Source organism: Oncorhynchus tshawytscha, linkage group LG30, assembly GCF_018296145.1.
Source record: "Oncorhynchus tshawytscha isolate Ot180627B linkage group LG30, Otsh_v2.0, whole genome shotgun sequence".
Taxonomy (NCBI): Eukaryota; Metazoa; Chordata; class Actinopteri; order Salmoniformes; family Salmonidae; genus Oncorhynchus; species Oncorhynchus tshawytscha.
The window spans coordinates 8,817,996-8,842,535 of record NC_056458.1 but is presented as its reverse complement, the minus strand read 5'-3'; the positions used below and the strand labels follow the sequence as shown (position 1 = coordinate 8,842,535).

Here is a 24,540-nt window from a genome sequence, read left to right as displayed (position 1 = left end):
CATTTCTGAATGGACCTCACTTTGTGCACTGGGGCATTGTCATGCTTTAACAGGAAAGGGCCTTCCCCAAACTGTTGCCACAAGTTGGAAGCACAGAATCGTCTAGAATGTAATTGTATGCTATAGCGTAAATACATCCCTTCACTGGAACTAAGGGGCCTAGCCCGAACCATGAAAACCAGCCCCAGACCATTATTCCTCCTCCATCAAACTTGACAGCTGGCATTATGCATTTGGGAAGGTAGCGTTCTCCTGGCATCCTCCAAACTGAGAATCGTCTGTCGGACTGCAAGATAGTGAAGCGTGATTCATCACTCCAGAGAACACATTTCCACTGAGTCCAATGGTGGCAAGCTTCACACCACTCCAGTCGACCCTTAACACTGCGCACGGTGATCTTAGGCTCCGCGGCCACGGAAACCCATTTAACGAAGGTCCAAACAGTTCTTGTGCGGATGTTGCTTCCAGAGGCAGTTTGGAACTTGGTATTGAGTGGAGCAACGGGTGACAGGTTATTTTTTTACACGCTACATGCTTCAGTGGTCCCTTTCTGAGAGCTTGTGTGGCCTACCACTTCGCGGCTGAGTTGTTGTTGCTCTTAGGCATTTCCACTTCACAATAACAGCACTTACAGTTGACCAGGGCAGAAATCTGACAAACTGACTTGTTGGAAAGGTGGCATCCTATGACAGTGCCACGTTGAAAGTCACAGAGCTCTCCAGTAAGACCATTCGACTGCCAATGTTTTTCTATGGAGATTGCATGGCTGTGTGCTTGATTTTATACACCTGTCAGCAACGGGTGTGGTTGAAATAGCCAAATCCACTCATTTGAAGGGGTGTCCACATACTTTTGTATATATAGTGTACATAGTCATTGCACAAACTCCATCTGAAGGAGAACTGTAATAAAGGTCCCCTATCACAAGGGTAAAAGCTCAAAGGTGGCGCTACTGTCAATGTTACCACTACTCATCAACAGTTTCATATTAAACTCCAACTGGTTCAACTTGACCAGTGAAGCAATGCCACTCAATGTCACTTTCCAGCACCTAAAGAACGTAACTTCATATACACAACATTTAACCATAAATATTTATTCACACTTAAATCCTACTCTTGGTCCATAGTATTTTTGCAATCAAGAAGATAAACCTCACCAACTCCCTACATATCTTTTAGCCTTAATCTCAACTTGCATGTTCAGTTTTGGTCTCCAGTTTTGATCTAGCAGTGCCTAGATCAGAGATGGAGGCTCAACCTTGCTCCACCTGTACTGATGAGTATGTAGGTGGCTGTGCCTGCCTGGTGAAAAAGGAAGCAGCTCTCTTCGGCTTCAAGCGTTTGATTTCTTTACCTGCCCGGAGGACAACAAATGCATTTAACAGTTACTTTTACAACCTAACCTGATCAACAAATGAATCTTATATGGATGGTTGATACTGACGAAATGAATGACATGCATGATGCTGGCCTCTCCCCAGACTCACCGTTGTCCACATAGCTGATGGTGTTCAGTGTATGGACCCGACTGCACACCACACTGCTCTGCCTGCGCAGTTTCCCTCGCCGACCGCCCCTTCCTCTGTCACTGTTCCCTGCCTGTCCAGCAGGCTGATGGGATAGACTGACATCATTGTCCGTTTCTGTCGCCGCCCCTCCTTCGGCTGCAGACTGTAGCTCCACACAGAACTCAATAAGACCGCTCATAAGTTCTGCCTAGAGAAATGAGGGAAGAAAGAACAGTAGCAACTCTGGTCACTTCAATGACATCTATGACCACCTAATTATTTTTTTTATTATACATTTTAAAAAGGTAGGTTTAAGTTTCATTACTTGTTTTGAATAGATCTTCAGTAACTTGTTCACAGGGGTGCCGGCCTCCTCCCCATCGAATTCAAGCCACAGGATGTGCGAGTCACCTTCCCCCTCGGGGTAGCTGTGGTCCCAAGACAGCTCACTGAAACGCAGTCCCAGGAGCACATGCTGTCATGGAGCAGGAATGCACCAGAGAAAACGAGGCAGAAAAGTAGAAGGTTGGGTCATTCAGTGAAGTCTTTTTGCATTGATCGAGGACACCTCTGGTTCATACAAATCCACATCTTACTTAATCACACACAGTAAAATAGGTCATATTCTGCTAGTAATGTAGAGGAGTTATCATTTATTTAACAAGGCATGTCAGTTAAGAACAAATTATTATTTACAATGACGGCCTACCCCGGACGACGCTGGACCAATTGTGCGCCGCCCTTTGGGACTCCCAATCACATAAATCAAATCAATCACGGCCGGATGTGACACAGCCACTCACAGCTTGATATTCCAGGTCTCACCTTCTCTTTGATGTCCATTACATACACCCCCTCCAGACTAATCCCCACATTAACAGCTTTCCGTCCTGCTCTATGAAGAATCCCCTGAGCTGGCTTGTCAATCTCCCCCGAGAAGAAAGCACACCTGGCCAGACAAGAAACAAACATGATGCAAGTGACCTGTGAAGAAGATCCAAACTGTGAATGTGTTCCATGCAGTTAAGTTGAGGCCAATAGTTTGACTTGTTCCTTACCCATAGTAAGGCAGAGAGTGGCATGTGCTGAGGTACTGGCGTAGATGCTGAGTGGGCTCCGGGGGGGTGCTTCCTAAGGTGCTGATCTTGCGATACTCCTCCAACAGGTTGTGCTCCAGCCCTGCCTGACGGCCCCCTTTTCCCCTCAAGGTAGAAAACAGCCCCCCACCTCCCCCTGATACATGTGCAGGCAGGAAGGATATCAGCTTCTTCTCTCTGAGGGAGATGGGAGAGGAGAAGCAATAGTCTGGGTATTATTTTGAGCTCTTAAAAACAATACACAACGTCACCAAGAGGCAGACGTTCAGATGCCTAGCATAGTTTACCTTAAAGCAGCAGTGGCTTTCTGGTCGTCCAAACCTACTCCCAGTTCCATAGCAAAAGACAGTGCTCCCAAGCCCGTCCAGGTTTCAGGGTCACAGGGGAAGCGGCCAGCGAGGATGTTAACCCGTGCCTCGTCGTAAAGTAGTCTCAACACCCCCTCGTCTTCAATCTGGAGGGAAATACCATGCAATGAAATGTGGAATACAGGAGGATCATAACCTTTTGTCTGAGGGCTGGTGCTAGAGTGCTCTGGGGTATGCGTCTACAACCAGGAAAGTATAATCTATCCATTTGACTTACCACGACACAACTTGACTGATATCCCCCCCAACAGCTTCATGTTAAATTTAAGGAGAAAACAACAAGCAGTACCTGCAGTTCTTTAGACTTGGGATGAAACACATTCCTTCTGTACTGCAAGCATGGCTCATCTGGAGAGAAAAAAAAGGAAAGTAGGGCATGAGGAGGGTAATACAGAACATTGTTATATGATGGCAGATGTACGGCTTAGGATTAGTGATGTTGGGTCAGTGGTAACATGAGGTCAGGTTGACAAAGCAATATGAATTCAGCAGTGGGGATGACCAAAATCTAACAGATGTGAGACAAAAATGTTAATCTGCCAAAAATACAGAAACAAATAGAAAAGATTACAGAAACACACAAGCTCATCCCTACACACAGAGACACAGGCAGTCTCACCTTGAGATATGTCCTCCTCTGAGGCCTCAGTGAAGCGATACAGCAGGTCCTGCCACTGGCGGCACAGTTTGTAAGGCTGATGCTTCGGCTTTAACTGCAGTTCTGAGAGAGGAGGAAAAGGCATGTAGTAGACAACGATGTGATAATTAATGAAAATTATGAAAAGCATTCTCATGGCATAACAAAGAAAGGAATTTGGCATGACAAAGCATGCTAATAAATAGCACCATATCCACAAGCCGCAGACTTGGCCTACACTCATTTCCTCTGTAGTGATCCCTTCCCTATTTTACAAACAATGCCAGTCTTTCAGCAAGACAGTAGTTAAAAAAAAGAAGCATTCAAATTGTAAAATGTTCCTCTTATGGCCCAAGTGCTCTCTTCGAATTGCCACCAATACATAATACAATGAACCAGACCAGCCTCAGACAACACTATTCCTTTGTAATACATATCTGCCTTTCTTCTCCTGATCAAATCAAGAAACTTTCAAATGAATGGCCAAGTTGCTTATATTAAAATAACAGCATGTGCCGCACAGTTGTTTGAGGGCTAGGGGAGGAGGAGGAGGGGGAGGAGGAGGGGGGAGGAGGAGGGGGGGGGAGGGAGGGGAGGAGGAGGAGGGGAGGAGGAGGAGGGGAGGAGGAGGGGGGCAGGAGCATACAGAGTGAGCTGTCATTACCGAGCAGAGGAGAGCAGAGCCAGAAGGCAAAGGCATCCATTGCAGAATCAGGAATGTGGAGAGCCTCCCGGACACTGCGGCCTAGCTCCTGGACACTCACACAGGCAACCCCCTCCACACACAGGTGTACTGCACTGTCACCCACCAGGTACACAAGCACATCTTGAGCTGTAGGAGAACAAAGCCAGGGATGGAAGTCGACATAATAATCTAATGCAAAACATGGAATGTCTGCAAGCCATGGTGATGTCATGAGCTTACATGAATCAGTTTGATATATACACAAGGCTATTAAACACCATGTTCCAAATAAGAAAACACAGAGAGGGACAAAAATGCTATATTGTAAACACCAGACAAAGCAAAAAGGGAACTGACCGCGGGTGACAGAGGATGCCACACTTCCTCTCTGTGAGCTCCCCTCCGACGGCTCTGGAGGAAAACCCCCACACTCATCTCCTTCCATCTGTGTGAGACACACAAATCAAGATGAGTTTTTCGAAAAATGTATGTTATCCACTAGCAAATTCACTGTGGCATAGCTAGCTAGCCACCTCCGCGAGAAACGTTAACAATAGCTGTAGTGGTGGTGGGGATCGATACAGTTGTTCTCCATCTTCTTTTTAAATAGTGAGACAATTTGTTTTCAGCAGTTATCATCAGTCAGGGAATATAACTCGTTTTCTCATGGGTCTCGCTTGTCCCTCTGCAGCATACACATATTGAGCAATATGTAACATATCTAACTTAACAATAGAATATCTCTCGTACCGGCACCCAAGTATCGTGATAATATAATATCGTATCGTGATGTCCCTTACAATTCCCTGTCCTAGTTATCTATAATGATGTTCAATATCAAGGCTTTGATTTTGTCGTTAAGTCGTGAAATGTCGTTAGAGTAAAAACTCTTACATCTAAGTTAGCTGGTATCCTGCCAACAAACTGTAGACAACTCAATTACGAATATTATGCTAACATTAGCTACTAGCTAGCTAGTTACCAAGCAAGAAGACAGCGGTGGCTAATCCAGTGACATGACATTCAATTACCTTCTTTTGCTGAAAATGTAGAATTGACAGTCCACAAACTAGTATAATTTTTCTTTCTAACTCCGTATGAGAATATATTTTGTCAAAACAACAACTTCAACAGTTTACCAGCACACTGACAACTGTCTAGACTAATGTACTGCGCCCTTTGTGCTTCTTCTTTTTCTGTGCGTTTTATGGAAGACTACAATCCCAAAATGTGTATTACCGCCACCAACTGGACGGGGTTGAAAAAACCAAGGTCAAAATAAAACCCATACGTGATAGGGAGAACTAACTTAATCCACCCAAATAAAACAATTTAAAAAACACACAAACCGCCAAACTCCCACTTCTTCCTTGCTTCAAAACACCATGACTTGAGAGGGTGTACGGGTGGTGACAATACTCCATGCAACTACTCCGCTGAGAAGTCTTTCAGTCCCAGGAACCATTCCACAGCATCCACAATGATATCTATTTTACTGGACCTCCTCTCCACCTTGGGGAGGCAGCGTAGCCTAGTGGTTAGAGTGTTGGAATAGTAACTGAAAGGTTGCAAGTTCAAATCCCCAAGCTGACAAAGTATGAATCTGTTTTTCTGCCCTTGAACAAGGCAGTTAACCCACTGCCTAGGCCATCATTGAAAGTAAGAATTTGTTCTTAACTGATTTGCCTAGTTAAATAAAAATCAATCACCATAGCTATTATGGCCACAAAGCCCACCTTCTTAAACTTTAACATATCTGGATCCTGCTGTTGAACCACAACCCCTGCAGCCTTCAGTGAAGCCCAATCCACCACCATGGACTCTTTAGGAGCACCATTCAAACCCTCAACACTTTTAACAGCCACTGCATATGAAATGCTCTGGAGAGCCCACATCATTCTCTTTCACTCTTGTTGGGCATTCTAAACACTTGGCTTCATGGTTCCCACCACATTGCAGCATATCACATTTTCATTACTTTTAAAACTTTTAAAACATATATGATCTTTTCCACAACTTGGACATCTCGGCTTCTCCCTTCTGAAAACGCTTGAAACATGTCCAAAAGCTTTACAGTCATCACACTCCATTGGTCTTGGAACAAATGCTCTGACTCTGTAGTTGCCACACCACTGTAAAGCAGGCAAGAATAACTAAGTACTTCTGGGTCCAGGATTTTGGGAATCCTTCAGAATAAGACTCTGTCCTGTTTACTTCGTAAATGAAAAATTCTGGTAAAAATGATAGTGCACAATTATCAATATATTTATACTAGTTATCATAGAAATAATCATTAAAATTATTTATATGAGATGTTTTTTTGTTTGTTTCAAGCCTAAATGGTCAACTGTTTTTCGTGTATGTACTCCTATCATTTATTGCACCGTACACAATTGTATGTACGTTGTGTCACAGTAAAAGGGTCCATTCTACTCAGGAGCAGTTTTAGTATACAAATCGAGAGTTTACACCCAGATGAGCGTTGCTGCTCATTTTGTAGCTGCTCATTTGGCAATGAGGCCCTTAATGTATCATTTACAATGTTATAATGCATGTTACTGGTGATTTCTAACCTTTGGTAGGCAGATTTCATAATTTAACTTACTCAGCACATTTACATAAACGGTGGCTTTGATCACAATTTTGAGGTTTAGGTTGCTTGATGTAGGCCATCATCGTAAATAAGAATATGATCTTAACTGACTTGCCTACTTAAATAAAGGTTCAATAAATAAATGTTCATAGCTACAGTAGCTAGCAGCACAAGCATATACTGTTGTGAAAATCTCTTTTCACCCACCATCAAAACCAACAATCTCTGCAATCTTCCTCCATGCCATTGACCTTATGATTTTATCTCTGTATTTTAACAAGGAATAATCAGTTTCATGAACCGAAGATCTTCAAGCAAACATCTGCTCCTCACCTGATTGGTTAACAGCAGCCACGTGCAATTTGCATAAAGTAAAGCAGTGCTGAACTTATTCAGTTTGCTCCCATAGCACGGTTCGAGCTGCTCACCTTCCCACAACCTCCTGCACATTGCTCCGTGTGTTCTCGTTGAAAATGAATGGGGTGGAACTTTGTCTGGCGAATTCAGAAGTAGTGGAAACACTACATAATGCAACAACAAAAATTCTGCTGCCCCACAAACAACTGCATCTACGCATGTAAACATTCCTCAAAAAACACACCAGTCTTCTGAAAGCCTATCCCTGGGATAGTTTTATTTTTTAGTTGGACAATTAAGACACATTTCCCAACCAAAAGACACACCAGAATGGCTTTCAAAGAGGTGTTGAGCATTCTTGAGTGATCTAGTTGCAGTTTGAATATTGCTGCCCATCAATGATTCCCAACCAAATGTACAGCACTTGAGCAATTTTGACAAAAACAATGGATATGTTGCAGTAAGAGTTCTGCAAAGTTCGTAGAATCTTATTCAAAATTATTTACAGCTGTAATGGTTGTGAAAGGTGCTTCCACCAAGTATTAACTCTGGGGTGTGAAGACAATCTTATATATTTTTGTACATTTTCTATAAAAATTCTTTCACTTTCAAAATGTGGAGTATGTTGTGTAGATCAGTAGGAAAAAAAGACTGCAAAGGGTGTGTAGACTTTCACTAGGCACCATAGCCATGGGAAGTAGGGGTGCTGCATCACCCCCTACATTTTTTAATTAAAAAAAATAATGATTAATACAAAAAAAATAATCACCAAAAGTTGTGCACTGGCCCTTTACTAGTATTAGCAGACCGATGTAGTGCGGGTAAAAACATTTATTCACCATATCTGCTTTGGCAAAACAAGTTGAATAATTAAGAACAGTATCTTGTAGGATTCAATAGTTGGAATTAAAAGAGTTGTTGCCTTGTCCCCTTCTCTGTGATTGGATTCAATTAGAATGACAGCAAGAACAAAACCCTGTCCTCAAACATTTACATCCAAAAGGTGCAAAGTTATGGGCAAAGACACAAAACATTTTTCTTGATCAAATAACATGGAAATTAACTGACCATCCTTACAAACCACTTAATTTACATTACTGTATTACATAGGCCGGTCATCTAAGTTCATACCTGTAGGCTTTCCATCACCACGAATAGAAAAACAAAAAATGACCAATATAATTGAGTACATTGAGATAGCAAGTGGTTTGTGATGATGTGGCTCAGTTGGTAGAGCATGGCACTTGCAATGCTTGGGTTGTGGGTTTGATTCCCACCAGGGGAGCAGTATGAATAAGTATGGAAATGTAGGCACTCACCACTGTCAGTTTCTCTTTATCTACTAAAAGGAATGAATAGACCATTTCAGTTATCACGTAGAAAAAGTATTTCAAGAAACTGGAAAACATCAAGTAATTTTATATTCCACAATAGTAGCAGATTAACTGTTTTGTACAGAGCAGTTCTGATACCAATAAATTTGTCACATTCCCCTCAAGAAACAGAACACTTGCATATGTCCGCAACTTTCCATCCTCAGATAATGATATGTCAAACCATTCAGTTCTTTTAAAAACTGTGAAAAGTAACAATATGACGTGTTCATAGATAATTTCAAACAGTTAAGTCTTTACAAAGAGTATAATTTAATTGAGAAATGTGAAAAGCAAAACAAAATTGGGGTTGTCAGCTTTATCAAAAGGGATAAAGTCAGCTTTATCAAAAGGACATTACTCCAAAATAAAAAAAAAATAAAATAAAAAAAAAGCTTCTTACATTGACAGAACTGTCTTCTGCAGAGTAAGCATCAGCAAGAGACATTTTTCCTCAAATATTTTTTAAAGTATGTAATTTTTCACAAAAGTGCAAAGATAACAGCAAATTGATATTGGTGTACTGTAGACATTTGATTTAAATACATAAAATGGGACTTCTCAAACAATGATTTCAAAAGAGAGGTCCTAGCAACACACCTACCCACGAACACATTTTGTTTTTGTAAATGGCAAGTTAAAATGGTCAAAGAATGTCCAAATATACAACCAAATTTGAACCACAGCAATGCGCAGACACCTTTAGTAACACTTCAAACTCAAGAGAAGCAAGTTAAGGATCTTTGAAAGTAGCCCACTCTGTCAAACATAGTGTCTGAGCACACAGCCTGGTCTCGTAGACAATATGTAACATAGCGAATGTAAATCCGCAACCCTGAAAATAATATGATACGTTTAGTATGGTATAGTTATGTAAGACAGATGATTACTTAAGGCATAATTGAAAGTAGGGTGGTTGGTCGTGGTGGATGGGTGCGATTTCAAATCTCATCACGGATAACTTTAGAATTTTAGCTAATTAGCAACTTTACAACTACTTAGCATGTTATCTAACCCTCACCTTAACCCCAGGCCTAGCTAATGTTAGCCACCTAGCTAGATTTCATAACATATCATACGTTTAGCAAATTCGTAACATGTCATGAAATGGGTGATGGACATCCACAGATTAATACATACCATATGAAACATAACTTGGTAAAATGGAGCTCTCAGATTTACATACAGAAAAGTACTCAGACCAGGTTGGGGCACAGGGCACTTGTGGATTTCAGAACACTATGTTCATTTTGGTATAGCATTAAAATAACAATGTCCCTTGGGTTAACAACCACTCAATTTTAATATCCTCAGACTATCTGTTCTACATTTTCTTTGTCCAAAGATTACAATTTATATTGCATTCAGAATTTGGGAGACAATCGGTTAGAATAATTTATTCCAGTTCAACACAAAATTCACCGTAATTCATTCAATTTCTATATTTACATACTTTAAGATTTAATCAACATTCAAAAACAGTATGTGCATGTCAGACACAGCATTCTTCCAGTTCAACACAAACCTCACACTCACTCAAGTAACTTGAACAACTGTTATTGATGCCCACTCCAAAAATACCTTTGTTTTTAGCAGATGTTACAACAAGCCATATTTGTATGCCATATCTAATAGAACAGTATTTCTGTTTTCCCATCACTGCAATCTCATTTAAAGTAACTGTCCAGTGTTCCCAGATTTATATTAAATATGATCTAGAACTAATTACAATAGGAGTGAAATAGTTCCTTCCTTCCTTCCAAAAAAAAAAAAGAAGAGGTAATTATGTTTAAAAAAATATTAATGCGTGTAAAGCGCTGATTTACCAGCTCATCCTCAGGATGACATCGTCCTCCATGAGTAAATAGCTAGAATTTTTTAAACGGCCTGTTTGAGTTCAGTTTGTGTTGGATTAAAAAATTTAAATTACAATTTATGCTTTGGCCACAAATATGAGTATAGGATGAGTCAACAACATTATTTGGGTAAAAGTTAAATAGAGTATGAACTTAGTGAGATTTTCACTGGACAGTTACTTTAATGTACAGTGGGTCAAAATATATTAATTTTACATATATCTCTAAAAGCAATGTAAATAATTGAATGTGTTCACACACACACACACACACACACACACACACACACAGGTTATATAGCCCATTAGTTCTTAGTAGTAGATGAATAGGAAATTTGCACCTGCCTATCCCAAAGAGGGGAAAGGGTATAAGGTTGTCATCATTTGCAGGGCAAAAACGCATCATCCTGTCCTCTTCTTTCATATCCGAGAGAGAAGGTGCCTCTCTGCCTCTACTGGTCCCACCATCTTAGATGGACTTAGATCAGCCCCATGTTCAACACTCACCAGGACATGGAGTTGGGTGCTGGTCAGTTCTTGCCCACTCGGATGTTGGGGTTTAGTAGGGGGTCTAAGTTGGGGTCGGAGTCAGCTGAAGCACGGCCCAGTTTAGCCATAATGATAATCAAGGTAAAGAATCCCAGAACTCCAACCAGAAGGAGCATGAAGACCCTCTGTTTCCAGGACAGGCCTGTCCTCTTTGAACCCGTCCGGTTTCTGAGAACACAAATTCATTTATATCTTCAGAGTTTAGAGAAATGGGACTCCACCTTTGGAGACAGTAACTGATAAATCAGATCTATAAAATGTAAGTTACAAGGATACGTAAAAAAAAAAAAAAAAAAGACCAAATCTCTGTTTTTGATGTAAATGGAATGTTGTTATAGAAGAGTCCAGACATCTTTTTGGGGGATTTCACTTGTTTTTGAGAAACCTACCCCAAACAGCAAATCAATTCCTGATCCTCGTTGTGTATAATGGGGGCCCAGAAAAACCATGAACAAATGCTCTAAAAACACCCAAATACATCCTTTCAGAAATGGCATACCTCTCACTATAGCAATGCAGGTCTTTAGATGCTGTACACATGAAATTGTCTCATTCCGAACTTTATCTGCAATGTTATATTCAATTTTGTTGCGACCCTCTCTACAGGTAACTGCCAAAAATAAAGAATCAAATAAACACTTAAATAAATGAGGAATACAAAGTACAGTATATTGAAAACATAGGGTGACTCCACACAGGAAGTTCCGGACACTTCCAGAATCTATGCCACGGTGCACTGACGCTGTTCTGGCAGCTCCTAGTGGTCCAACACCCTATTAAAACCACTATGTTGGTGTTTCTTTTATTTTGGCAGCAACCTGTAGCAGCAACCTGTAGCAGCAACCTGTAGCAGCAACCTGTAGCAGCAACCTGTAGCAGCAACCTGTAGCAGCAACCTGTAGCAGCAACCTGTAGCAGCAACCTGTAGCAGCAACCTGTAGCAGCAACCTGTAGCAGCAACCTGTAGCAGCAACCTGTAGCAGCAACCTGTAGCAGCAACCTGTAGCAGCAACCTGTAGCAGCAACCTGTAGCAGCAGGCTACATGGAGAATGAAACAGCGAGAGTCGCACAAAAGGGAATAAAACGTTGCGGAGAAAGTTCAGAATGACACAGTTTCATGTGTACAGCATCTAAAGACCTGCATCGCTATACTGAGAGCTTTGTTGTTTCTAAAAGGATGTATTTGGGTGTTTTCAGAGCCTTTGGCCCCCATATTACACAACGAGGAAAATTATTGCTGTTTGGGGTAAGTATATCGAAAACAAGTGAAATCACAAAAAAGATGTCTTGGACCCTTCTACAACATTCCATATACATAAAAATAGAGATTTGGTTCTCCTTTAAGTATGTTAAATAATGGTTAAATAAAAAGTACTGTTGTCCATATGTAATGTAGTTTGATCAGAAAGGTGTACTTGCTGTGCAATAACTACATGAATAGCACCTACGTTAAATAACTAGTAACATAATTCAATTACTGACTTGAGAATCTGTGCAAACCAGCTGAGTGCTGGTCGTCGCCGGTACTTGTCGTCGTCAAAGTCGATCTGTGTCACAGAGCTGTGTCCAGCGCTGTAACTAGAGCTGGGACCAGAGTCACGTGTGTCATAGACTTTCCTTGGGGTTGATGCTGGAAGCAAAAATAAACATCAAATGAATAACCAAATATGAGGATACATTATACACATGCATCTACGTGAAGAATATCAGATGCGTTAACAAAAATGACATGAACTAAGATTAGATTTGAGGCTACGGTTTGGACTAGCCTGTATGGCATGACAACACTGTGTGGTTAGTAAAATTTAGGATTAGTACAGTTCCTGCAAACCAGAGTAACATTCATAATCCTTTACCTGTGTGTAGGGTGATTGTGTCACTGGAGGTTGCAGTGATCATGTTGACCCCAGAGTGTTGTTCTTGTGCTACCATCCCCCCGTTGTTGTCGAGATTTCCATGATCTTCCTGTACTGGAGGTGGAACTAGAGTAGGGGTCGGGCTGGGGGTGTAGGAGTGGGTGGGGTAAGCTTCAGTGGTCTCCAATCCTGGGGCTAGCACAGTGGGGGAGAAGGTAAATGTTACAGTAACCTTTCTGATTCGAACAAACAAATCGAACATTTAGCTTAGCATTATGATGATGCAGGGATTCAGCTGCAATACAGGCTCCCATTATTGCAGACCAACTAGGCAGTAACAAACCAGAGACAATGACTCACCATCAAATGTGGACCAGTCAGCATAATCGGTGACATCCTGTGTGCTGTCTTGAATAGCTTCTACAGGTTCATCAATCTTGCAGTGGAGAGAGTATGTTAGATTTGAATTGTCACAAAATACTTGCCATCTCGCTGAAAGAAACACTTGATTTATGGGTCCTAAAACATATTTTAAGCCGTAAAAATATTTTTTTATTTTAATATTTTATTTTATTTTATCATACACAATTTAATGCCGGTACCCAGCATCTCAACCAGTATATCCCGGTCACCATCACTATTCAATTTCTCTAACCGCTAGTGTGACCCAGCCCAACCCTATTCCTCACCAGAGGTAGGCCTAGTCCAGCTCTTGCCCAGTTGACTAAGGAGAGCTGTTCCCTCAGCATGTCAGCTATTGGGCTGGCCAGGTTGGAGGGGGGAAACACTGGACCCTGGCAGCTGGGGCACTGGTATCCTGCAGGAGCAGTGTGCAGGGGCAACCGGGCTGCCAGGTCATGAAGACAGGCCCAGTGGAATACATCTTGGATAGAGAGAAAGGGCAATGATCCAGGTGGATTTGTGCAAATTCCACAGAGCAGTAATATCAAGCAACAACAATAATAATATGGAGAGTTACTCTCAAAAAAGAACACGACTATACCAAATTCAATAAGAGCACAAAGGATAACAAATCGAAGATGTTGACAATCTTACCATAGCAGACCAATCTGACAGTATCCTGGGAGATCAGTGGGTTATTACACAGTCGACAGTTAGGGCTGTAATCACTATCCTGAAGCCACTGGAGGTAGGACTGCACTATACACTGGTAATCAGAATGGAGAGAAAATACTTCATAGTTTAGTGGCAAAGACAGCTACTATTAGTCCCTTTTAGAATCCGAGAGTGAAAAACTTACACTCTCGTCTCTAACATGTAAGCTCAACATTTCCAAATAGTCCCATTACAAGTCAGAATGTGTAACACACTTCTGGACTTACTTAACCTGTTGGCAATGATTTTGTCCTTATGTCAGAGGTAATCCACAATATATCCACAAAGAACTGTTACCAGTCCGACCTTCAGTATGACGGTTTGCACATGGTTCTGCCTGCTGGCAGCTTTGGCCCGTACCTCCAACACTAACGCAATGCGGTTTTCAAGGGATTGTTAAATAAATATTAACTGTTTGGTCATAATATCATCACCTCTTGAAGAGTATAATCAGAACTACAAATGTCAGATTATTACATGCAAAACAACTGCGCACATTTAGCGCTATCAGAGTTATACAGCAAGTAAACTGCATGCTTTTCAGTAAACAATTTTATCATGTAATTTCAAATATGTGAGGGTAGCCTCAAGATATATATCTCTCAATATTGGCAAACATGAATTGGAAATTTGAGTGATATAAAATAAAAGTGTACTGTTCCTGACAAGTATGAGTGTTTTTTTTAGGTTAATTTCCCATCCTTTGAGGGCTCTGCCTATCAAGTAGCAGAAGGGGCATTTCCCGATGTACAGTTAACTGATAATGTTTACTTTGCAAGCTAAGTATAAACTTTGTACAGTTGGCTAAACATTGCTAGTGGTAAGTAGACCTAGCTAATGTACTTTTTGCTGCTGACAGACATGATAGGCTACATTGATTGATGGATCACGTCAAATTAACTAGCTAGCTAATAACATATCACGTCAATATCACGTCAATATAAACTAACTTTCAGGGGATAAATTAGATGGCTAACTTATATCCAAATATTGTTTGATTTTCTTGCCATCTATAGTGGTGATGACAGAAGTCCGACTGACAACTTTACCAGGACGAGGACTTGCTGATGTCAAGCCCTTTCCAAAAGGACAATCTCTGATGAAGCGAGCTAAATGACACGTTTGTTTAGCTAGCTAGCCCAAGATATACTCTTAAGAAGCCTATCGTTTCTCCTTAAGGTCCATGGATAGTATATGTTATTGCCAGAGGTGGACTGGCTCAGGCAGCCACAAACTCAATCAACAAGTGAATCGATTCTCAATTGCGATAAGGTTCTAGAAACATAAAGCACTTTACTTTCATGTCACATCAAAATAATTTCACAAATGCAAAATATATACTTACTGTACACTGTTTTAACAGGCTTTATCAGAGTTGCAGCCAACAATAATTTTCAGTGACAAAACGTTTCTGGTGGCATTCCTCCGTTACACACAGGTGTTCGGAGCATGCTAGGTAGCGCATGTGGTCCCTCCAACTTCCGTAAACATGCGCTGTAACATGGCGATAAGGCCATGTGGGAACACTAACCCTATAAAAAAGGTATTTTTGATATATATATATATATATTTTAAATTACATTATTTCTCGCTGATATGATAGATACGTTCCTTATGCTTCCAAAACTGTACCGCAAGCGATACATTGTAATGTTCAGAACGAGTGTTGAGGATCTTAACAACATTCCCCGGTACAGAAGACACCTTCGTGTAACGTAATGGCGAGTCATGATCAAGGGCTAGCTAGCAACATGCCAATCGGATTGGCTACCCTCACATATCTGAAATTACATGATAATTGATGTTTACTGATCATGAAACGAATGCAGTTACTTGCTGCATTACTCTGATGATAGTTACACGTGGAATAATCGGAAATGTGTAGTTCTGATTATGCTCTTCAAGAGTTGATATGAAAAACAAATAGTTATTTAACAATTCCTTGAAAACGGGACGTAGTTCTCAATGGTTTTAGCAGAGTTGGAAGTCTCCTTTCCCCCCAGCAGCCAAATCGAACGCGCTGCACCATATTGTGACGTTTTATTGTTAACGACCTATATTTAATTTCACATTACATTAATATTCAGAGCAGTCCATCCACTGACCTTGTTGTGGTTGGAGACCAGGCAATGCTCACAAACATTCACCCGATGTTCAAAGCAGAACAGGTTGGTCACCTTCCTCTTAGGACACTTGCACAGACCCATGGTCTGTCTGTAGTACTGTACACACAGATTCAGACACAAGTGACCACCAAAACAAGCTTCAGCAACAACATCATAGTTATGGGTATTATCTAAGCAATGTTCTGATATCCCAGTCAAATCTACTCATGGATCAAATGAAGTTTGATGATTACATATGTGTGTGTAAGACACTGCTTTCGTGTATTGATAGATAATTGCTAGTTCCCTAGCATCAGATTTGTTTCGAGTGGCCTTAATTATAAATTATCTCAACCTTACCTGTTACACAAGCTTTCTCCTCGATGCTTTTTCGTATGAAGGAAGGGTTGTAAAAATACTGATGTTCCGCTCTACCAACTTGCTCAGCTAAATCTAGAAAATGTGAACGTTTTCAGACGCTGACATTTTGCCACGTCTCTTCCGGTAGAGTCGCAGAATAATGATGTCACGTGAGCACGGCACAGCTGGTCCAAGATTAGTTTGTGCAGTTTTTAATTGAGGTTGTCAGGTTAAAATTGGTTTGGCGAGAGCAGATCAACGATCAGATTTTATCGTAATTTTTTTATTAAGTGGGTGGAGAACAAACCCCTCTTCACATTGTTTAAGATAGAATTTAAGTATTATTTTGAAATTATCAATAAGTGTGAAAACAAAAAAGCAATAACGTTACGTACCATAAAAGGTTTTGACAAATTGAAAATGTATCTCGATATGTAATACTCCTGTCTGTTAGGTGATGTACTCTTTGTTTGTATATTTCTATTTTTGTATTTGTTTTGTTCATAATAATAATATTGGCGCGTTCTAGCACGTAGCTGCATATTTTCGCCTACTCTATGACGTGCACGTGTGTATTAACTCATTTCGCCCTTGCACTCCTAAACAACGCAATTTCTTAAAACTTTGCAAAGGGTCAAATCTACAAAACTTAGTCCACTCTGTTCGTAACAGGTTTTAGTTTTGGGAAAATACAATTATTGTTTTGAGAATAGAAAACGGTATTATTAGCATCATTAGAAAACTTGCATAATATCGTCCAAATCCATCTCGCTCCATCCTTTCCCACTGGGCTTCTTGTCATCACCATATTCGGTAGTGAGTAGAAACGCCCACCGGATGCTTCAAACGTATACATCCGGTGAAATCTCTGCCAAATGTTTCTATCTGTGTTTATCGTAGGTTTTCTTCATTAAATTTGTATTTGGCGGTTGCAACAAAATGAAAGGTGTATACTGGAGTGTTAATCTATTTATTTGATCTAGCCCTGTGTTTCCGCCTACTATTCTGGAGTTTATCATAGTTTAGCTGGAATCGCACATTTATCGTTAATGTAGAACTGAAGTAAATGGTTGTAGAGAACGACGTAAACAACGGACAGGAAGTGGCAATCTAGCACTTCGGTACTTCCAGGCGGGCAATTTTGAAACGAGTAGGACTTCAGCTAGGGAGATCAAGCAAAGTGAACTACTACAGTAGTTATCTAGCTAGCAAGTTATCCACTCGCAATATTGCATTACATCGGCATTTTGCATTAGTTATTAGGGGCCTAGTTAGCTTTTTATATTTATTTGTTAACTATACAATTGTCTTTTCTCATTTCGTAAGCTAGCTTGTTAGCTACTGATTTTATATTGGTAAATCAAGCTGGATAGGCGGCAAGGATGACCAACGAGACACCACAACCCGTTTTGGCTGGTCAGTATTTGTGTTATTTTGTTCTTTATTTCACACCCGCTATATCCGAAAATGTGCCTCGGGATTCTTCAAAGTATCCACCCTTTGCCTTGATGACAGCTTTGCACACTCTTGGCATCCTTTTAACCAGCTTCATGAGGTAGTCACCTGGAATGCATTTCAATTTAACAGGTGTCCCTTGTTAAAAGTGAATTTGTGGAATTTATTTCCTTAATTCGTATGATTTAATCAGTTGTGTTGTGACAAGGTAGGGGTGGTATACAGAAGATAGCCCTATTTGTATTGATTTTTTTAAACCTTTATTTAAGTAGGCAAGTCAGTTAAGAACAAATTCTTATTTTCAATGATGGCTTAGGAACAGTGGGTTAACTGCCTTGTTCAGGGGCAGAACGACAGATTTTTTACCTTGTCAGCTCGGGGATTCAATCTTGCAACCTTTCGGTTACTAGTCCAACGCTCTAACCACTAGGCTACCGTTCAAATAAGCAAAGAGAATCGACAGTCCATCATTACGTTAAGACATGAAGGCCAGTCAATGTGGAAAATGTCAAGAACTTTAAAGGTTTCTTCAAGTGCAGTCGCAGAAACCATCAAGCGCTATGATGAAACTGGCTCTCATCAGTACCTCCACGGGAAAGGAAGACCCAGAGTTACCTCTGCTGCAGAGGATAAGTTCATTAGAGTTATTGCAGCCCAAATAGATGCTTCAGAGTTCAAGTAACAGACACATCTCAACATCAACTGTAAAGCAGAGGCTGCGTGAATCAGGCCTTCATGGTTGAAGAGACTTGCTTGGGCCAAGAAACACGAGCAATGGACATTAGACCGGTGGAAATCTGTCCTTTTGGTCTGTTGAGTCCAAATTTGAGATTTTTGGCTCCAACTGCCGTGTCTTTGGAAGACGCAGAGTAGGTGAATGGATGATCTACGTATGTGGGGTTCCCACGTGAAGCATGGAGGAGGTGGTGTGGGGGTGCTTTGCTGGTGACACTGTCTGTGATTTTATTTAGAATTCAAGGCACACTTAACCAACATGGTTACCACAGCATTCAGCAGCGATACGCCATCCCATCTGGTTTGGGCTTAGTGGGACTGTCATTTGTTTTTCAACAGGACAATGACCCAAAACACACCTCCAGGCTGTGTAAGGGCTATTTGACCAAGAAGTAGAGTGATGGAGTGCTGCATCAGATGACCTGGCCTCCACAATCACCTGACCTCAACCCAATTGAGATGGTTTGGGATGAGTTGGACCGCAGAGTGAAGGAACAGCAGCCAACAAGTGCTCAGCATATGTGGGAACTCCTTCCAGACTGTTGGAAAAGCATTCCAGGTGAAGCTGGTTGAGAGAATGCCAAGTGTGCAAAGTTGTCAAGGCAAATGGTGGCTACTTTGAAGAATCTCAAATATATTTTGTTTTTTTAACACTTGTTTGGTTACATGATTCCATGTGTGTTATTTAATAGTTTTGATGTCTTCACTATTATGCTACAATGTGAAAATAAAGAAAAACCCTTGAATTAGTAGGTGTGTCCAAACTTTGACTGGTACTATGTATATATATATATATATTTATTACTGCTCAAAAAAATAAAGGGAACACTTAAACAACACAATGTGACTCCAAGTCAATCACACTTCTGTGAAATAAAACTGTCCACTTAGGAAGCAACACTGATTGACAATACATTTCACATGCTGTTGTGCAAGTGGAATAGACAACAGGTGGAAATTATAGGCAATTAGCAAGACACCCCCAATAAAGGAGTGGTTCTGCAGGTGGTGACCACAGACCACTTCTCAGTTCCTATGGCTGATGTTTTGGTCACTTTTGAATGCTGGCGGTGCTTTCACTCTAGTGGTAGCATGAGATGGAGTCTACAACCCACACAAGTGGCTCAGGTAGTGCAGCTCATCCAGGATGGAACATCAATGCGAGCTGTGGCAAGAAGGTATGCTGTGTCTGTCAGCATAGTGTCCAGAGCATGGAGGCGCTACCAGGAGACAGGCCAGTACATCAAGAGACGTGGAGGAGGCCGTAGAAGGGCAACAACCCAGTAGCAGGACCGCTACCTCCGCCTTTGTGCAAGGAGGAGCAGGAGGAGCACTGCCAGAGCCCTGCAAAATGACTTCCAGCAGGCCACAAATGTGCATGTGTCTGCTCAAACAGTCAGAAACAGACTCCATGAGGGTGGTATGAGGGTCTGACGTCCACAGGTGGGGGTTGTGCTTACAGCCCAACACCGTGCAGGACGTTTGGCATTTGCCAGAGAACACCAAGATTGGCAAATTCGCCACTGACGCCCTGTGCTCTTCACAGATGAAAACAGGTTCACACTGAGCACATGTGACAGAGTCTGGAGACGCCGTGGAGAACGTTCTGCTGCCTGCAACATCCTCCAGCATGACCGTTTTGGCGGTGGGTCAGTCATGGTGTGGTGTGGCATTTCTTTGGGGGGCCGCACAGCCCTCCATGTGCTCGCCAGAGGTAGCCTGACTGCCATTAGGTACCGAGATGAGATCCTCAGACCTCTTGTGAGACCATATGCTGGTGCGGTTGGCCCTGGGTTCCTCCTAATGCAAGACAATGCTGGACCTCATGTGGCTGGAGTGTGTCAGCAGTTCCTGCAAGAGGAAGGCATTGATGCTCAGGACTGGCCTGCCCGTTCCCCAGACCTGAATCCAATTGAGCACATCTGGGACATCATGCCACGTTGCACCACAGACTGTCCAGGAGTTGGCGGATGCTTTAGTCTGGGTCTGGGAGGAGATCCCTCAGGAGACCATCCGCCACCTCATCAGGAGCATGCCCAGGCGTTGTAGGGAGGTCATACAGGCGCGTGGAGGTCACACACACTACTGAGCCTCATTTTGACTTGTTTTAAGGACATTACATCAAAGTTGGATCAGCCTGTAGTGTGGTTTTCCACTTTAATTTTGAGTGTGACTCCAAATCCAGACCTCCATGGGTTGATAAATTTGATTTCCATTGATCATTTTTGTGTGGTTTTGTTGTCAGCACATTCAACTATGTAAAGAAAAAAGTATTTAATAAGAATATTTCATTAATTCAGATCTAGGATGTGTTATTTTAGTGTTCCCTTTATTTTTTTGAGCAGTGTATATATGTGTGTGTGTGTGTGTGTGTGTGTGTGTGTGTGTATACTGTCCTTTTTTTTGCCATGAATGTGTTATTCAATGCGTTTCTTTGGGCTTTAGTAGTAAGGCCAAAGTCAATATTTTATCAAATCATTTTTTGTTACCTTAACACCTTCGACTCTAAATAAGTAATTTAGAGAAGTTCTTCTGAAGTGCTTGCCCGTAGCTAGCAAATGTGTGGTTCACTGAATCAAACTTACATTTTTGATTTAAATGATGGTGAGATGAGTGTCAAATGTTATCTATTTTTTAGACTTGGTTAGAGAGCTAGCTTTATGCCCCAATCTCAAATCAATGCAAGATCATCTATCTATTTCCATCATTTTGATGTCTATCTTGAGAAGGGTACAACTGCAGCCTGCAATTCAGGGCGTCCCTGCATCTGGGCATAACTGCATCTGCAGGAACCTGGGACTGAACAGCCCTCTGCAACGGTCCTCCCCCAGGTGGTAAGGGTAGGCAGGGGGAACGCCCTGAATTGCAGGCTACAGTTACAAACTGTTGCCTATCTTCCCCATGTCTTTACATATTAAAGCATACAGCTGGATCTTCACAACAGATGGCTTTGGACATGGACTCATCTTGACAGTAGACTAAAAACAACTGTCACTTCAACTTTAGCAGTCAAGGGTCTTTACCAGTCAAGTCATGTTGCTATTGGCTACAAAGATCACACACCATTGTAAGCTGCCGGTTAGGTAAAATTGTTTATGGTTGGGCCATTCTTTGTCTTATCATACCAGATTCTACCTGCCAGCCACGAAGGAGGTCAATGCGGTTGACCTCTCCAAATGATAATGTCCCCAACTCTGTGAGTAGTACCTTTGTCAGCAGCTAGAACTAAACACCACCAGTCTTTCAGAACTAGTAACATTTCAATTTACCTATTGACATAGTCAAACTGCATCCTGCAAACATCTTCAGTCATTTCAGTATTTTGTCGAATTATGTTACCGTAATCCACAGGCTCCTACAGATGCCGTAAAACGCCGCATCACTGTGAGGAAGATTGCACCCAGGAAAACACAAGTCAATGTGAGTTGAAAGAACACAGCAAATCGGTTTCCATAATAAGCTGCATAGTTTTTTAAATGTTTGGTCCTTCTGCTATTTCATATTAGCCCAGTCATATGTGCACAATTGATTTTGTTTCAGGTCCCCTCTGAGGACCAGACAGAAAATGAACAAAGATTGATTGAAGGCAGTCCTAAGAAGTCCCAAATCTATACCCCAGGACCTGCCCAGGTCCCTACACCCAAAGCCACCATGCTCTCCCCGATCTTGGCCCCCTCACCACCCTGTCCACAGGCTGCAGCAAACCCAGAAGACTCAGCATGGTCACAAAAGGTGCGGAGGTCCTATACCCGCCTAAGCCTAGGGGACCCTTCATTTGAAAGTCACCAGGCCATGTACTCCCCATCTCCTCAGCGTCGGGAGACTCTGTTTGGATTTGAGAAGCTTCAGACACCTCAGGTTCTCCGCAAGGTTGAGAAGTTCAGGGTGGGCCCTGAAGCCTCCAGGTCTCTCTGTGGAGTCAGCTCCTTCACCCTGCTGGAAGGGGACAACAGTGCTGTTCCCGACCCAGAGCCAGATTTCAATATCCCTGGTGTCGCTGTGGTAAAGGAGAAGAGGAGGAAGAAGGTTCCTCAAATAAAAGTAAGTGAGGACATATGTCACTGTTGACAACATTGATGGACAACTAAACTATAGTAGACTACAGTGTACTTTACCACTTAACAAGATGTGAAAACCAGCGCTTACCACTATTTTCAAAATGGAGATGTGGAAGCATTTGTACCTTTGTTGATCTACTTTTCAATTTCCTTCCTAACCAGCTGGCAGAGCTGGATGACCTTGCGGCAAAGATGAATGCGGAGTTTGAAGAAGCAGAAGGATTTGAATTGTTGGTGGAATAAACTCATGGGTCATCTACAAAGATGACTACATGTGACTTGAAAGACTGGTTGAAAGACTGGTTGCCAATACTGGAGAACGTTAATGTTTTTAATTTCATTATTGAATTACAAAGACAGTGAAGAAGAGTTACATTTTTATTTGAATGAAAATGCCACCTATGGGAAACCAACAGGATTAATTTACAAGACAGAAATGTTGATTTTTTTTTTTTTTGTACATTTTTTTTTAATACAACAAAAAAAATCAGTTGGAAATGTGAGATTGGTATCATCAACAATGTATCTCAAGAAAGAATTCTAGCTTCAATGATGTTCCTGTCACTTTGAAATGTTAATAGTTATTTGTTTTTTGAAATTACAACTTCATTAGGTCACTGGGACATAATTTTGTGTTGATGAGCACCCTTTATATTTTAAATTATTTGCTCAATCATTGTTGGATTACAGGTGTCTTTTAACCTATAAGAATTATTTACAAAGCACCTATCACATTTTGTTCCCTGGAGGTTGCGCTCACCCTCTCATTGTGGCTTCTTCCATCACTGTTATTTTCTTTTGTATTAGTGTAAATGTAATTAGTTTCTTTATTCCACTCATTGATGATAGTTTAGATGTTAGTGATTTAAGACTTTTATTATCTGATCACCACTCCATATCAATTGGAAACGCGTTCTTATTGGCTGACCATGTCCGTTACTGACTCAAGTCTATCATATGGTTGATCTCTTTGCTTTGTTTAGTTTTTCTGTAAGAAGTAATGTTGCTTTTTATAATTGTTCCGTTATCATGAATATAATAAATAGTTTGTTATTCTGTGTAACTCTTCCAGTTCGAATAATTACCGTATGAAACAAAGTTTATTTTTTCCTTTGATCTATGCATTTGTGATAACAACTGTGCTACATAATGCGTTCATTATAGTCATTCATTTTTATATTTTAAAGATACTTTTTGAAGTAACATTTTACCAGGCCAGTGATTTATTTAAAAAAATCAATTTTGTTTATATTGAGTATCAATGTTCTAGGTCTCCTAAATAACATTGTCCTTTAGAATTGAAGGAGAAAACAGTTGATTTGTGAGTTATATAACCTGTGGGCTGGGTCTCAGCCCCACACTGCTTTGACCTTCCATTCTCTTTGCTGGAGGGTCACATCAGTGCAGTGCTGCCATTGATTGCGAGTGGAGGGCTGTGCTGTATCACACAATTGATAATCAATTCAGGGAAAGGGGCTGCGGGCGATGGACAACTACAGACGCTAGTATTGTATGGCTATAACCTCAGAGATAGACAGTCCGGAGACAAATTATTGTCTATATTACTGGTGTCAAACATCCCAGAAGCAGTTTTTATGTGTACCTCTGTACTTAACTGTCAGGGTGTGGTGATATGGGATTAAGATATGATCATTCATTGCAAATAATCGTGTTTCTTGGTTTGTGGTTGCTTGTGTCATGACATTGGAATTAAATGGAATTCTCAATGCCGTTCCTTTTAGTTATCATGGACTATTGCAAGTCAAATCCAATTTTATTGGTCCATATCATGGTGGATATTGCAGTGACACAGTAGGTGCAGGTAGGTCA

General features: G+C 41.2%; 3 protein-coding genes across 6 annotated transcripts; 1 reads left to right on the top strand and 2 right to left on the bottom strand.

The window, feature by feature from the left end:
* Positions 1 to 1,080: 1,080 nt before the first annotated feature.
* On the bottom strand, positions 1,081 to 5,498 carry LOC112228830 (FERM domain-containing protein 8). Its single transcript, XM_024394504.2, has 11 exons — positions 5,329 to 5,498; positions 4,655 to 4,742; positions 4,277 to 4,444; positions 3,595 to 3,696; positions 3,265 to 3,323; positions 2,895 to 3,061; positions 2,569 to 2,784; positions 2,336 to 2,459; positions 1,836 to 1,985; positions 1,490 to 1,718; positions 1,081 to 1,356 (listed from the first exon to the last, which is right to left on the bottom strand). The coding sequence occupies exons 2-11, from the start codon at positions 4,740 to 4,742 to the stop codon at positions 1,256 to 1,258; spliced, it is 1,404 nt and encodes a 467-aa protein (XP_024250272.1). The 5' UTR covers positions 5,329 to 5,498; the 3' UTR covers positions 1,081 to 1,255.
* A 3,152-nt stretch (positions 5,499 to 8,650) lies between these two features.
* On the bottom strand, positions 8,651 to 16,657 carry LOC112228831 (zinc finger protein-like 1). Its single transcript, XM_024394505.2, has 8 exons — positions 16,463 to 16,657; positions 16,103 to 16,219; positions 13,938 to 14,049; positions 13,571 to 13,764; positions 13,242 to 13,317; positions 12,882 to 13,076; positions 12,508 to 12,655; positions 8,651 to 11,192 (listed from the first exon to the last, which is right to left on the bottom strand). The coding sequence occupies exons 2-8, from the start codon at positions 16,202 to 16,204 to the stop codon at positions 11,006 to 11,008; spliced, it is 1,014 nt and encodes a 337-aa protein (XP_024250273.1). The 5' UTR covers positions 16,205 to 16,219; positions 16,463 to 16,657; the 3' UTR covers positions 8,651 to 11,005.
* Positions 15,504 to 23,773, top strand: LOC112228832 (sororin). Of its 4 annotated transcripts, none has more exons than XM_042309198.1 (6): positions 15,504 to 15,540; positions 17,789 to 17,878; positions 21,781 to 21,848; positions 22,004 to 22,072; positions 22,193 to 22,693; positions 22,873 to 23,773. In XM_042309198.1, the coding sequence occupies exons 2-6, from the start codon at positions 17,845 to 17,847 to the stop codon at positions 22,951 to 22,953; spliced, it is 753 nt and encodes a 250-aa protein (XP_042165132.1). In that variant the 5' UTR covers positions 15,504 to 15,540; positions 17,789 to 17,844; the 3' UTR covers positions 22,954 to 23,773. The 4 variants fall into 4 exon arrangements, with proteins under 4 accessions (XP_042165132.1, XP_024250274.1, XP_042165133.1 ...); XM_042309199.1 differs by lacking the exon at positions 15,504 to 15,540 and adding an exon at positions 17,324 to 17,408 and having other exon boundaries at positions 17,793 to 17,878; XM_042309197.1 differs by lacking the exon at positions 15,504 to 15,540 and adding an exon at positions 17,358 to 17,408.
* The last annotated feature ends 767 nt before the right edge of the window (positions 23,774 to 24,540 follow it).